This window comes from Cebus imitator, unplaced genomic scaffold (assembly GCF_001604975.1).
Source record: "Cebus imitator isolate Cc_AM_T3 unplaced genomic scaffold, Cebus_imitator-1.0 Scaffold92, whole genome shotgun sequence".
Taxonomy (NCBI): Eukaryota; Metazoa; Chordata; class Mammalia; order Primates; family Cebidae; genus Cebus; species Cebus imitator.
In genome coordinates this window covers 12,998,593-13,011,297 of record NW_016107407.1, presented here as the reverse complement: position 1 = coordinate 13,011,297, position 12,705 = coordinate 12,998,593, and the positions used below count along the sequence as shown (strand labels likewise).

The 12,705-nt window shown below is 44.2% G+C and overlaps 1 protein-coding gene across 3 annotated transcripts in view; it reads right to left on the bottom strand.

The window, feature by feature from the left end:
- Positions 1-7,138: 7,138 nt before the first annotated feature.
- PIP4K2A (phosphatidylinositol-5-phosphate 4-kinase type 2 alpha) overlaps positions 7,139-12,705 on the bottom strand; it is a 174,239-nt gene continuing 168,672 nt past the window's right edge. For all 3 annotated transcript variants that reach the window (XM_017535575.2, XM_017535578.2, XM_037740975.1), the window contains 2 exons: positions 11,879-11,982; positions 7,139-9,384 (listed from right to left, as the gene is read on the bottom strand). In XM_017535575.2, coding sequence (XP_017391064.1) covers positions 9,304-9,384; positions 11,879-11,982 — 185 coding nt within the window. In that variant the 3' untranslated portion in view covers positions 7,139-9,303. The remainder of the gene's footprint in view (positions 9,385-11,878; positions 11,983-12,705) is intronic.

The following is a 12,705-nucleotide window of genomic DNA, read 5'->3' as shown; positions in this document are numbered from 1 at the left end:
TTGCCCTGGAATCTACTGTCCTGGTTCCCTGCTCAGTCCCCTTTTTAAACAGATGAATGGGCAACTTCCCGTGGCTCCTATTGCCAGGCAAAAGGGCCCCCGGACCGGTGTATTTTGTATGGAGAACCGCGGCTCTGGGACGCCGACAAAGCAGCCGCACGGGGCAAAGCAGCGGCTGCGGCCGAAACAGCCGCGCTGGCGACCGTGGAGCTCCTCCGCCTGGGAATTTCCTAGTCTGTGGGCAATAAAAATGCAGTGTCCACTCACCCTCTGCGCTCTCACTGGGAGCTGCAATCCTGAGCTGTTCCTAAAGGGCCATCTTGGATCCTCTGATTGAGTTTAATCCTGAGTTCTAATTTGATCGTACTGTGGTCTGAGAGACTGTTTGTTATGATTTCCCTTCTTTTGCATTTGCTGAGTGTTTTACTTTCAATTATGTGGCTGATTTTAGAATAAGTGCTATGTGGGGCTGAGAATGTATATTCTGTTAATTTGAGGTGGAGACCTCTGTAGATGTTCATTAGGTCCACTTGGTCCATTGCTGAGTTCAAGTTCTGAATATCCTTGTTAATTTTTCTGTCTTGTTGATCTGTCTAATACAGCGGAGTGGAAATGTCTCCCACAATTCTGTGGGAGTGTAAGTCTCTTGGTGGATCTCTAAGAACTTGTTTTATGAATCTGGCTGATCCTGTATTAGGTGCATATATATTTAGGAAAGTTAGCTCTTGTTGCATTGATCCCTTTCCCATTATGTAATGCCCTTATTTGTCTTTATCTTTGTTGGTTTAAAGTCTGTTTTATCAGACTAGGATTGCAGCCATGTTTTTTTGTTTGTTTGTTTCCATTTGCTTCATAAATATTCCTCTATCCCTTTATTTTGAGCCTATGTGTGTCTTTGCACGTGAGATGGGTCTCCTGAATACAGCACACTGATGGGTGTTGACTCTATCCAATTTGCCAGTCTGTATCTTTTAATTGGGGCATTTAGTCCATTTACATTTAAGGTTAATATTGTTATGTGTGAATTTGATCCTGTCATCATAATGCTAGCTGGTGATTTTGCACATTAGTTGATGCAGTTTCTTCACAGTGCCATTGGTCTTTATATTTTAGTGTGTTTTTGCAGTGGCTGGTACCAGTTTTTCCTCTCTATTGTTTCTTTCAGGAGCTCTCATAAGGCAGGCCTGGTGGTGACAAAATCCCTCAGCATTTGCTTGTTTTGTCTGGAAAGGATTTTATTTCTCCTTCACTTATGAAGCTTATTTTGGCTGGATATGAAATTCTGGGTTGAAAATTCTTAAATAATGTCGAATATTGGCCCCAACCCTCTTCTGGCTTGTCTGGCTTCTGCAGAGAGTTCAGCTGTTAATCTGATGGGCTTCCTTTTGCAGGTAACCTGAGCTTTCTCTCTGGTGGCCCTTAACATTTTTCCTCTGTTTCAACCTTGGAGAATCTGATGATTATGTGTCTTGGGGTTGCTCTTCTTGAGGAGTATCTTTGTGGAGTTCTCTGCATTTCCTGAATTTGAATGTTGGCCTGTCTTTCTAGGTTGGGGAAGTTCTCCTGCATAATATCCTGCAGTGTGTTTTCCAACTTGGTTCCATTCTCCCTGTCACCTTCAGGTACACCTATCAATTGTGTTTAGTCTTTTCACATAGTTCCATATTTCTTAGAGGCTTTGTTTGTTCCTTTCATTTTTTCCTCTAATCTTGTCTTCACACCTTATTTAAGTAAGTTGATCTTCAATATCTGATATCCTTTCTTCCACTTTATTCAGCTATTGATACTCGTGTATGCTTCACGAAGTTCTTGTGCTGTGTTTTTCAGCTCCATCAGGTCATTTATGTTCCTCTCTTAACTGGTTATTCTAATTAGCAGTTCCTGTAACTGTTTGTCAAGGTTCTTAGCTTCCCTTCTTTGCATTGGGCTAGAACACGCTCCTTTAGCTCAGAGGAGTTTGTTATTACCCACCTTCTGAAGTCTATTCTATCAATTTGTCACTCTCATCCACCATCCAGTTTTATTGCTTGCTGGAGAGGAGCTGTGATCATTTGGAGAAGAGGCATTCTGGTTTTTGTAACTTTAACCATTTACGTGCTGTTTTTTTTTTCCCTCATCTTTGTGGATTTTTCTACTTTTGTTCTTTGAAGTTAATGACCTTTGGATGGGGTTTTTGTGTGGTGGTCTTTTGTTGATGTTGTTGATTTCCATTAGTTTTTCTTCCAAAAGTCCCCTCTTCTGCAAGCTGCTGCATTTTGCTTGTGGTCTACTCAAGACCCTGCCCACCTGGGTATCTCCAGTGGAGGCTGCAGAACAGCAAAGATTGCTGCCTGCTCCTTCCTTTGGGAGCTTAGTCCCAGAGTGGCATCAGCCTGATGCCAGCCAGAGCTCTCTTGTAGGAGGTGTCTGTTGACCCCTGTTGGGAGGTCTCTTCCAGTTAGGAGGCATGGGGGTCAGAGACCAACTTGAGGAGGCAGTCTGTCCCGTAGCAGAGCTTGGGCACTGTGGCAGTAGGTCTGCTGGTCTCTTCAGAGCCAGCAGGCAGGTATGTTTAAGTCTGCTGAAGCTGTGCCCATAGCCGCCGCTTCTCCCAGGTGCTCTTTCCCAGGGAGATGGGAGTTTCATCTGTAAGCCCCACTGCCTTTCCTTCAGAGATGCCCTGCCCAGTGAGGAGGAATCTAGAGAGGCAGTCTGGCCATAGCCGCTTTGCCATGCTGTGGTGAATTCTGCCCAGCCCAAACCTCCCTGGGGGAGAGACAGAGATTGCCAAAAAAAGTTTAAAGCACTGTAGGGGAAGTCCGCCTACTCAAGCCTCAGTAATGGTGGATGTCCCTCCCCCGCTGCAAGCTCAGTAGTCCCAGGCCAACTTCAGACTGCTGTGCTGCCATTGAGAATTTCAAGCCAGAGGTTCTTAGCTTGCTGGGCTCCATGGGAGTGGGACCCGCTGTGTGAGACCACTTGGCTCCCTGCCTTCAGCCCCCTTTCCAGGGGAGTGAATGGTTCTGTCTCGTGGGGCTTCCAGCCGCGACTGGGGTATGAAAAAAAGAACAACTGCAGCTAGCTTGGTGTCTGCCCAAACAGCTGCCCAGTTTTGTGTTTGAAACCCAGGGCCCTGTTGGTGTAGGCACATGAGGGAATCTCCTGATCTGCAGATTGCAAAAACCATGGGAAAAGCATAGTATCCAGGCCAGGTGGCACAGTCCCTCATGGCTTCCTTTGGCTGGGGGAGGGAAGTCTCCTGACTCTTTGCACTTCCTGCGTGAGGCAGTGTCCCACTTGGCTTCTGCCTGCCCTCCAAGGGCTGCACCCACTGCCTAACTATTCCCAATGAGATGAACTGGCTACCTCCATTGGAAATGCAGAAATCACCTGCCTTCTGCATTGGTCTTGCTGGGAACTGCAGACCACAGCTATTCCTAATGGGCCATCTTGCCAGATCCCACCAAGTTTTTAAGATTCAATTTTGTTGGCAAGTCTTGAAATGTTTCTCAAACTTTGCTTTATATCACAGCTGATGAAAAACGTGAAGGCACTGTAGCTGAAGCCCGTGGTTTTGCAGAAACTAGGCTGTAATACTAAAATGAGGCTGTCTCAGGGATCAGTAATTCTTTGCTGTGAAGGGTTGGACGTAAATGTTTTGTGGGCCATAATGACTGCCACTGTGGCTTGAAAGCAGCCCTAGAAAACACTAAATGAATGGGTGTGGCTGTGCTTCAGTAAAACTTTATTTCCAATAAAGATCATGTACTGGGTGGGATTTGGTCTTAAGGCCGTAATTTTCTGACTCCTGCTCTAATCAATGAGACATTAAACTGTTCATATATTAGGAAAGAGTACAGAAAAGTGGGGAGAAAGAGGAGGCGGGAGATGAGAGGGATGGGGAGAGAGAGAGATTGCCAAAAAAAGTTTAAAATTAGTAGCCTGGGCAATGCAGTGAGACTCCATAGCTACAAAAATTAAAAACTTAGCTGGGCATGGTGGCATGCTCCTGTAGTCCTAGCTATTCTGAAGGCTGAGGGGGGAGGTTCACTTGAGCCCAGGAGTTCAAGGATGCAGTGAGCTATGATCAGGCCACTGCGCTCCAGCCTGGGCCACAGAGTGAATGCCTATCTAAAAAACAAAAAAAGAAAAAAAAACCCTTAGTTATCACTGGGAGGGTTTCACTACCTAAGACACTGGTTTCCAAATCTGGTCATTTGGAAGCACCCAGGAAGCCTATTCATGATAGATTTTCAAGTTCCATGTCCACAGACTGCCATTCAGTAGGTCTGTGAATATTTTTATATTACCCAGTGAGACTCCCTGATTCAAAAAATCAAGAGACTTAAAAACCCACAAAACAGACTAAGAGAAAGACACAGGAAAATGAGGTAATATAGATTAATTCTCATTAGGGAAATGGTGAGGTCCCAGGTCCAGGGTGCATGCATTCTATTTTCACTCTTGAGTTGGGGCAGAGAGCTGAGTTCTAACCTCGGCTTTAGCACTGACTACTGCCTGACCTTGAAGTTTGAAGTCACTTAGCTTCTCTGGGCTGAGGTTTCCTCATCTGTAACATCTTTTCTAGCATCAAGTTCTATAAAACACAGTTCTATAAAAACACGGATCTATCACGTACGTTCTGGGAAATTCTCATCTTTTGTCCCCTCTCTTATGAAATTAAACCTAGTGTTGAAGAGTGAGAGACAAGCACAGATTAGGGCATTTAATTGCCCTTTGGCAGAATTTTCACAGAAATGCAAAAGCAGAACTAGGACAAAATTCTGAAGGGCATGCAGTTGAGAAAAAGAGTTACTTTACTCCTCAGGATTTTTTGGATGAAATGATTTTTATTGATCCCTCTAGATTAAATTAGTAATTGTAATTTTCCCAGATCACTTCGTTGGTCTTCTGGGTTACTTTACCATGAGCACCCCTTCAATTTGCCAACTGTTTAAAGAAACCAGCTCACAATAACAAAAAGATGGAGTGAAGGGAGGCTGGTCAGAGGCTCCACAAGGTGATGCAGTTGACTCTATGGGAGAGGAATTCACTATTTATTACTTTTTTTAGAGACGAGTTTGCCCAAGCTGGAGTGCAGTGGTGTGATCATAGCTCTGCAGCCTCCAACTCCTGGGCTCAATTAGATCCTCCTGCTTCAGCCTCCTGAGTAGTAGTTGGAACTACAGGCATGGACCACTACACTCGTCTAATTTTTAGAAATTTTAATTGTTATATTTTTAGTGACAGGGTCTCTCTAGGTTGCCCAGGCTGGTCTCAAACTCCAGGCCTCAAGTGATTCCCCTGCAGGTGTGAGCCAGTGTGCCAGGCCTAGCACAGGAATTAAAAAAGCATGGCAGAGTTTCTGCCCTTTAGGAAGAATGACTTCTATGTTTTTAATACAGCAATCTATATTAATTTTTATTTTTATGCTTTTAATATATCTGTATTATAGGAAGGAATGGGGGCCAGTTATTTTCAGAGCTGGAAGATGCATATGTACAAAAGTCACTACAATCACTGATTTTGTGGTATTTAAAAATTTCAAGAAAGACTGTGTGCAGCAGTCTCATCTGTGTTCAGCCTCTCGGCCTCATTGTGTACATTTGTACACTATATACATCACCATTTCACAACACGTAGTTTGTAATCTCTTGCATATAGCTCTTAACCACTGTTTTTAAAGTGTTGTATTCAGGAGTAATGCTTCATGCTAACTTTTGCCCTTCTATGAATTAGAAATAATTTCCTGGAACTACTGTGGATTCTAATCCAGGAATTGAAATAACCAAAACGAATGTCCACATTTAAACCATCCACAAAGAACATTGAATTAAAGCTCCCTGCTGACCACTGTCAATTCTATAATAATGCAACGTGTATGTTCCTAGAAATCACTGCCCTAGGCAAAGTTGTACGATGAAAATCCCAGAGCTTCTGGGAAAAATGAGACTAGGGACACAACATCCCAAAATGTAATGAATTCCACACTGAAAAGAAAAATCCAATAAAAACAGCAGTTACAAAAACGCTAACTGGTTAGGAAATGTATAAATACCAAAACACGGCAGGTTACCCTGAAAAAGATCTAAGGCACGCCTGTGGTTGTGGGCATCAGAAGGATAGCAGCTCTTGGGTTATTGTAAAGAGGAGAAAGGTGATCTGATGTTAGGTGGAAACATGTAACTTCAGATATGACCGAGTGCAACAAATCACAGGCGCAGTGAAGTGAGGTGCTGGAGGCGTCTGAAGTGTGGGTGGGGTGTGTTGTGTTTCCTTATGCAGCTCAGCTGAGTGCAGTTCTCTCCATTCACCTAATGTTGCTTGCACACCAAACAACACACAAGCAATGTGAAACGTGCGTTATGCTCAAATTTTTCTCTAGTATGGAGGGTCCCCAATCTTTTTGGTGGCAGGGGCTGGTTTTGTGGAAGACAGTTTTTCCACAGACTGGCAGGGGGCTGGGAGGATGGTTTTGGAATGAAACTGTTCCACCACAGATCATCAGACATTAGTTAGATTCACATAAGGAGTACTCAACCTAGATTGCGCACGTGGAGTTCACAGTAGGGTTCGTGCTCCTGTGAGAATCTAATGCTGCTGCTAATCTGAAAGAGGCGGAACCCAGCTGGTAATGCTGGCCAGCTGCTCACCTCCTGCTGTGCAGCCAGGTTAACAGGCCATGGGCTGGTACTGGTCCATGGCCCAGGGGTTGGGGACCCCTGCTATAATACATCAGTTGCATTCAAAGATATATGAGTTATGAAAGCAAGTGCTACAGACAAACTGTGGTAACTTGGGACCAAGTGGAATGCTGTAAGTCTTCTATCCATTAGTGACATTCCAGTGAAGTTTCAAAAAATGCTGACACACGCAGAACTCAGGTGGCTCAAAAGTAAAAACAAAACACATGACACTGTAGGGTATTTATGGAAGAGATGATTTTCCTCTACTTGTTCATCTTGCAGTAAAGTTGTGGAAGTTTCTGTTATCACTGATTAAATAGTTCCCAAACTGAAGGCAAGGCTCTAGAAACTAAAAAGATTAAATTCCACTTTTGTTTCCTCAAGGATTGGCTAAATACACTGTCAGGACCGAGTATTTAAAATGTGTTTGCAACAGAGACACACAATTGGGACAGAGGAACAGAGGATTCATCTTGTGAGTCATCAAAGTGCTTTATTTTGTAAAGCCCGGCTCATGACTGGAGTGTATTGTTAGCACTAGAAGATAACAGGGCAAACGTCCTCACTCTGTCCAAATAGTTTATCAACAGAAATAAACGACAGAGACTGTTATAGACAAAAATAATAGCATTTTGTAAACTTCTAAAAGCATATACAGATTGGCCACCAAGGAAATAGTCAAATAACATATGTGTACCTTATCTTTACCTCAGGGTCTCACGGTTATAGTCTCGGGTCAAACCACAGTAGAACTTAAGGACTGATCTGATGCCAGAATTAGTGGTGCAGGGAAAAACCAAATCACAGTATGGATTACTTTACATACATAAAATACGAATGTGTACACTATGTTACAGTGGTGTTAACACTGTCTGCTGAGGATAACAAATCTATGTAAAATCAGTAGACAGTACAGGGAGAGCATAATCACTGGCTTTCAAAGATGCTGTGAACTAGATCCATGTTCACTGGGCACAGCTGCCATCTGGAGAGCCCTGAAGTCAAGTCCCTGGAAAAGGCAGGACGGCAGGGAGATCTGTTAAGTTGCGATTAATAATTAAAGGGAAGATTTTTTTCATCATCTTTTGTGAAGCTGCCCATAAAAATTGTATCATGTTTCAAACCAGGAGTTTCAAAGGCACGCCTTTAGCGCAGCATCATATAAGTTGATAACCTATTCTAAGCAAGACTAATATTTAAGCTCAATGCCTTTTGGAAAATGCAGAAGAGTTGGTAGATATCTGATCCAGGTTGGAAACTTATAACATGATTAAAAACAATCAGCACAGTTTAGGGCAATGAACTTACATAAACCAGATTGGGGTGAACTCTCTTTCTAAAAAAATCATTAGGTTGATAAATATACATTTGGAGTGGAAAAAAATCCTTTTCCTTTTACTGAGAAAGACTGTCTACCATGTACTTTGAATAAAACACTCACGTAAAAACATGACTGCAAGATACGTCTGAAAATATGACAAACATTATTTCACCTACACTGTAAGTGACTTTACATGTAAACTTCAAAAATCACATGCTATACATCAAATTTTTAGATTCAAAGATATCCCTGTTTTCCTAATAATGTAAACAGTAAAACTGAGGGTTTCAGTTAAAGGGACAGTTCCTAACAAAATCCCACTGGTCAAACATGAACATCTTATAATTCAGATCTGTATTCAGTTAACAGGAGAATCGAGAGTTTTGACGCTTTGCTGGTTTTCCCACAGTGGGAGATGTAGATACCATTGCCCCAAACTATGCACTTTTCAGGGAAGCTTTAGTTTTATTTTGCAGCATTAATTCCTATATTGCAACGTAAGGGTGTAACAATGAAGGCTCCAGGCAAGAAAGAAGTAGTAAGCAGTTTTCCTGGACATATTGGCCGAGGTGAAAAATGTGTAGGGAATCAGTGGGGCATCAGCTGCTTGTTGGGGGAGGGGTGGGAGCTCTGGACATGGGGGCGTCCTGACAAGGCTGGGGACAGAACCCTGAACCAGTACACATGGAGACGCCAGCATTTTTCCGTCTGGTGCTGGGGGCTCAGGTTACCAGTGTTAGGGAGTGTCTGCGTGCAGGTAGAAGTGGAACATTCGCTGTAGGTTTTTTCCTTGGAATCATCATCATTATTATTATAATCATTATTATTATCTTCATTATTATGAATACTGTCTCACATCTTTCAACTCAAAAAAAAAAAACAAAAAACTGATCCACAGTTTGATGCCAACATGGGTGCCTGACACGCACTTCCTTCTCCCCTCCCCCACACGTGTTCATCCATTCACTCATTCATTCGGCCACAGCTGGAATCAAAGGGTTTTTGTTGGGACACATTCTGACCAAAGTGGATCAGTTTTCATTAATGACTTAAAATGCACACGCACGCGCACACTCACAACCCCACCCCCCAAAACACACATACAAAGTCAGAAATAGCTAGAACGATGCTGGGAAAATCAGGTAGCTGTAAAGCGAGTAGCCCCCCCCCAAATCAGTCATCTTGGCCTGAAGATGTAAACAAGGAGGTTTGCTTCCTGCAAGATGAGTACGTCACCGAGTTTGGTTTTCATTTTTCCTACACCGAAGCCACCTCTGTCCATCCCGTGTTCATGTCCGCCCGAGGCTGCGCGGGAGGTTACGTCAAGATGTGGCCAATAAAGTCCAAAAAGCGCTTTGAATACTGTTCTGGGTTCACGGTGGAGATCTCCGCGCCAGCCTGGGCAGTTTTGAAAAAAGGACATATTCATATGATTATGATTTCCCCAAATTACTACTCAGTAGCTATAGCTATTTCCAACGATAGCTGAATATACAGCAAGTAATTTTCAAATCTATGCAATCTCTGCTTTAAAAATCATCACTCAAAATACCTTGGTGCTTGTGGCTGAATAATCGAGGTTCTTACGAATCTGTGTCAGCACATGAGACAAAGGGCGACAGGAACACCAGACGCTACCACGCACATCGGGGCTATTGCAATTCACAAATCAAACTGGCCACGTTTGGGATGTTCCTCTCAAACAGCGGCATTGTTCAGAAGCCATGGAAACAATACTTTTATTATACTTTTCAAGAAGGCAGACTGGAGCCAGCTTGAGAATGACATCAACATTTGGCGAAAGGGAAACCTTAATGATAATGGCTTAGGACTGTGTCATTTCTTCAGGACCCCCTTAGTTTCTGACGGGCACCCAGCTCAGTGTTCTAACATGAGGGGCAACAACCGCAGTCACAGGTTCTGGGACAGCTACCCCAGCCCATTCCCTGCACCGTACCCAGGTGAGGCACAACACTGCTGGCTGCATCTCACCCACGGGGGAAGGAGCTGGCTTCCCCTGGCAGCAGCTCAGAGGGGTGCCACTCTTCCTCCAGCACAGCGTTCTGCAGAGAACAAGCAAGCCTGGCCCCTTCCAGAAGCTCAGTGGGGGATTTTCCGTTACGAGATACAGGGTTGCAGGCCAGCACACTCAAGGGAGTCACTGGCCAGTTTCCTGAACCGCAAAGGGCAAGATCAGAGTTTTGCTGAGTGAGCAGGTGCTGTTTTTAGACACCCATGTTCATGGGGGAACTTGTAATTCCCAGGCCTGGGCTGCTGGGGTACTCCATGGAGAAGCCCAGGCTCGAAGGCAGAGAGTGGTCCCCAACAGCAGCTTGACATAGCATTCCTTTGCTATGAGTAAGGTTTTGTTCTTGCAAACTGCCTGTGATTGTATGCCATGTGGCACATTATGGGGGCGAACTGGTGACTTACTGGAGAGATGAACGTGGAGCCACGTTGGGGGACACACTCCAATTTCACAGGATGTGTATGTAATATGGAAACAGACATTTACAAAGCATTTGTCCAGACAGCTCATGTATCTCTAGCAAAATCCCATCAGCAAGGCAGTAGGATCTCTGTATGAGCTGAAGGAACAGAAGCTCAAGTGTCCTCTTGAGGTCATACAAGTGAGAAGGGTCACAGGGCGATTCATCCCAGTTCTCATTTCTACACACCATGGTTTTCAACCAGAGGTGACCATCAGAATAACCACGGGGCCCCTGAACTGGCCCCAGAATGAGCAAATGGGGGTGTACCTGGTACAGACAGTGTTTAAAAAGGGTACTCAAACGTTTCTGTTGGGTGGAAGCCACCATGCCCTCTAACTTCCTGACGTGCTCAGGGGCGGTGAGGTCTGCTCTGCACACAGCAGGACCATAGCTATTGACAGTGTGACCGAAATTTTTCTTTGGCAAACAGAATATGGTGTTAGGCTGATTTCCATTTTAAAACAGAAAAAAAGAGGTTTCAAGTGAGTTTTTGGTTCTGGTAAATCTTGGCTAGCTGTATACAATCTATGGGAGGCACCTCTCCTTCCAGGGCCAACAAGCCAGGGCACACATTCGTCTGTGTGGGGTGGGTTCTACATCTGCAAAACCAAGATGGTGCCCTATAACAAAAGCTTGAAACTCAGCGAGCTGTAAAGTTCAGCCACGCAGGAGGGTGGGAATGAACACCGAGCAGGAGGGGTTGAGTCCTGGGGAGGAATCCCATCTCTACACTTGGTAGTATGAGGCCCTGGCAAGTTACTCCTGAAGCTGTCCTCCTCAGTTTCTCTAACTGACAAAAGCAGGTATCCTATTGTCTCTTTCACAGGCTTCTCACCGGGGATTCAACAGCTTAATATATGGCAGAGCAGTGATAATTCCCATCAAGCACATTCAAGGTGAGTAATTAATATTATGCAACTTGGATCTTGCACTTAAAAGATTTCTGTAGTGGAAAAAGTACAACTCACTGAGAAAATAAATATCCTGTATATTTTGGAAGTGTCTTAAGCAGACAATCATGCATCGATTTTAACATTTCATACTAAAATACTCAACTATCTTCTTTAGCACTTTTACCTCGAACGTTTTTCAAACAAAAGAATCTGTATCACATCCTAGTGATGAGCATGCCTGTTAGTGTCCCCCTGGTGTAAAAAGAAGAGATGTTCGTGTTTAAGTGTCTCGCGGGAAGCCACAGGGAGCTGTGGTCAGAGCAGGGGTGAGCAGGAGCATTTGTGGGTTCTGCGTCTTATGCTCACAACACGACTCCCACAGGGCACAAGCGTCACTAAAAGCCTTTCATGGCTCAGTAGAAAGCTGAGTGGCAGAAAGGAGTGGTCCATGCATTACAGGCCGTAAGGAGGGGCCAGGAGAGAGAGAAAAACAAAACAGATACTCACGCCATGTTTAACAGTTTTTGCAGCATGGGCAGCTTTCTTTTTTGCATCATAATGAGTAAGGATGTCAATAATTGCCATGAAGTACACCTCCTTCCTAGGTGAGTCTGCAGAGAGACGAGAGTAATGACTGTAGGACATGTGCCAACACGGGGCCACATCGCTGCTGAGGGAGGGGATTCGGCAGGACGCAGATGGAAGGAGTCTAAGGACAAACTCCATACCACTCCTGTGTTTCCCAACTAAACAGACACCTTGCCTCTCTGATCCACTCCCCCTCCAATTAAAAAGAACAACAACAACAACAAAAAACAGCATCGTAACACCTGGGTATTTTAAAATAGCATATTTCTTCACACCAAAAACAATTACACAATCATTAAAGAAAATGCAGATCAATAGAAGACTCTGTTCCATCCCTGGACCTCCACCTCCACTGTTGATGCCCTGGTGTTACGATGCTGTTTTTTTTTTTTGTTGTTGTTATTGCTTCTTTGTAAATTGGAGGGGACTGGGTCACAGAGGCAAGCTATCTGTTTTAGTAAGGATATGGAGGGAGTGCTATGGAGTTTGTCTGCTATTTAAAAAGACTCTATAAGGCGGGGTGTAATGGCTCATGCCTGTAATCCCAGCACTTTGGGAGGCCAAGGCAGGTGGATCACGAGGTCAGGAGACTGAGACCATCCTGGCCAACATGGTGAAACCCCATTTCTACTAAAAATAAAAAAAATTAGCTGGGTGTGGTGGTGCGTGCCTGTAATCCCAGCTATTCGGGAGGCTGAGGCACAACAATCACTTGAACCCAGGAGGCAGGAGCTGCAGTGAGCCAA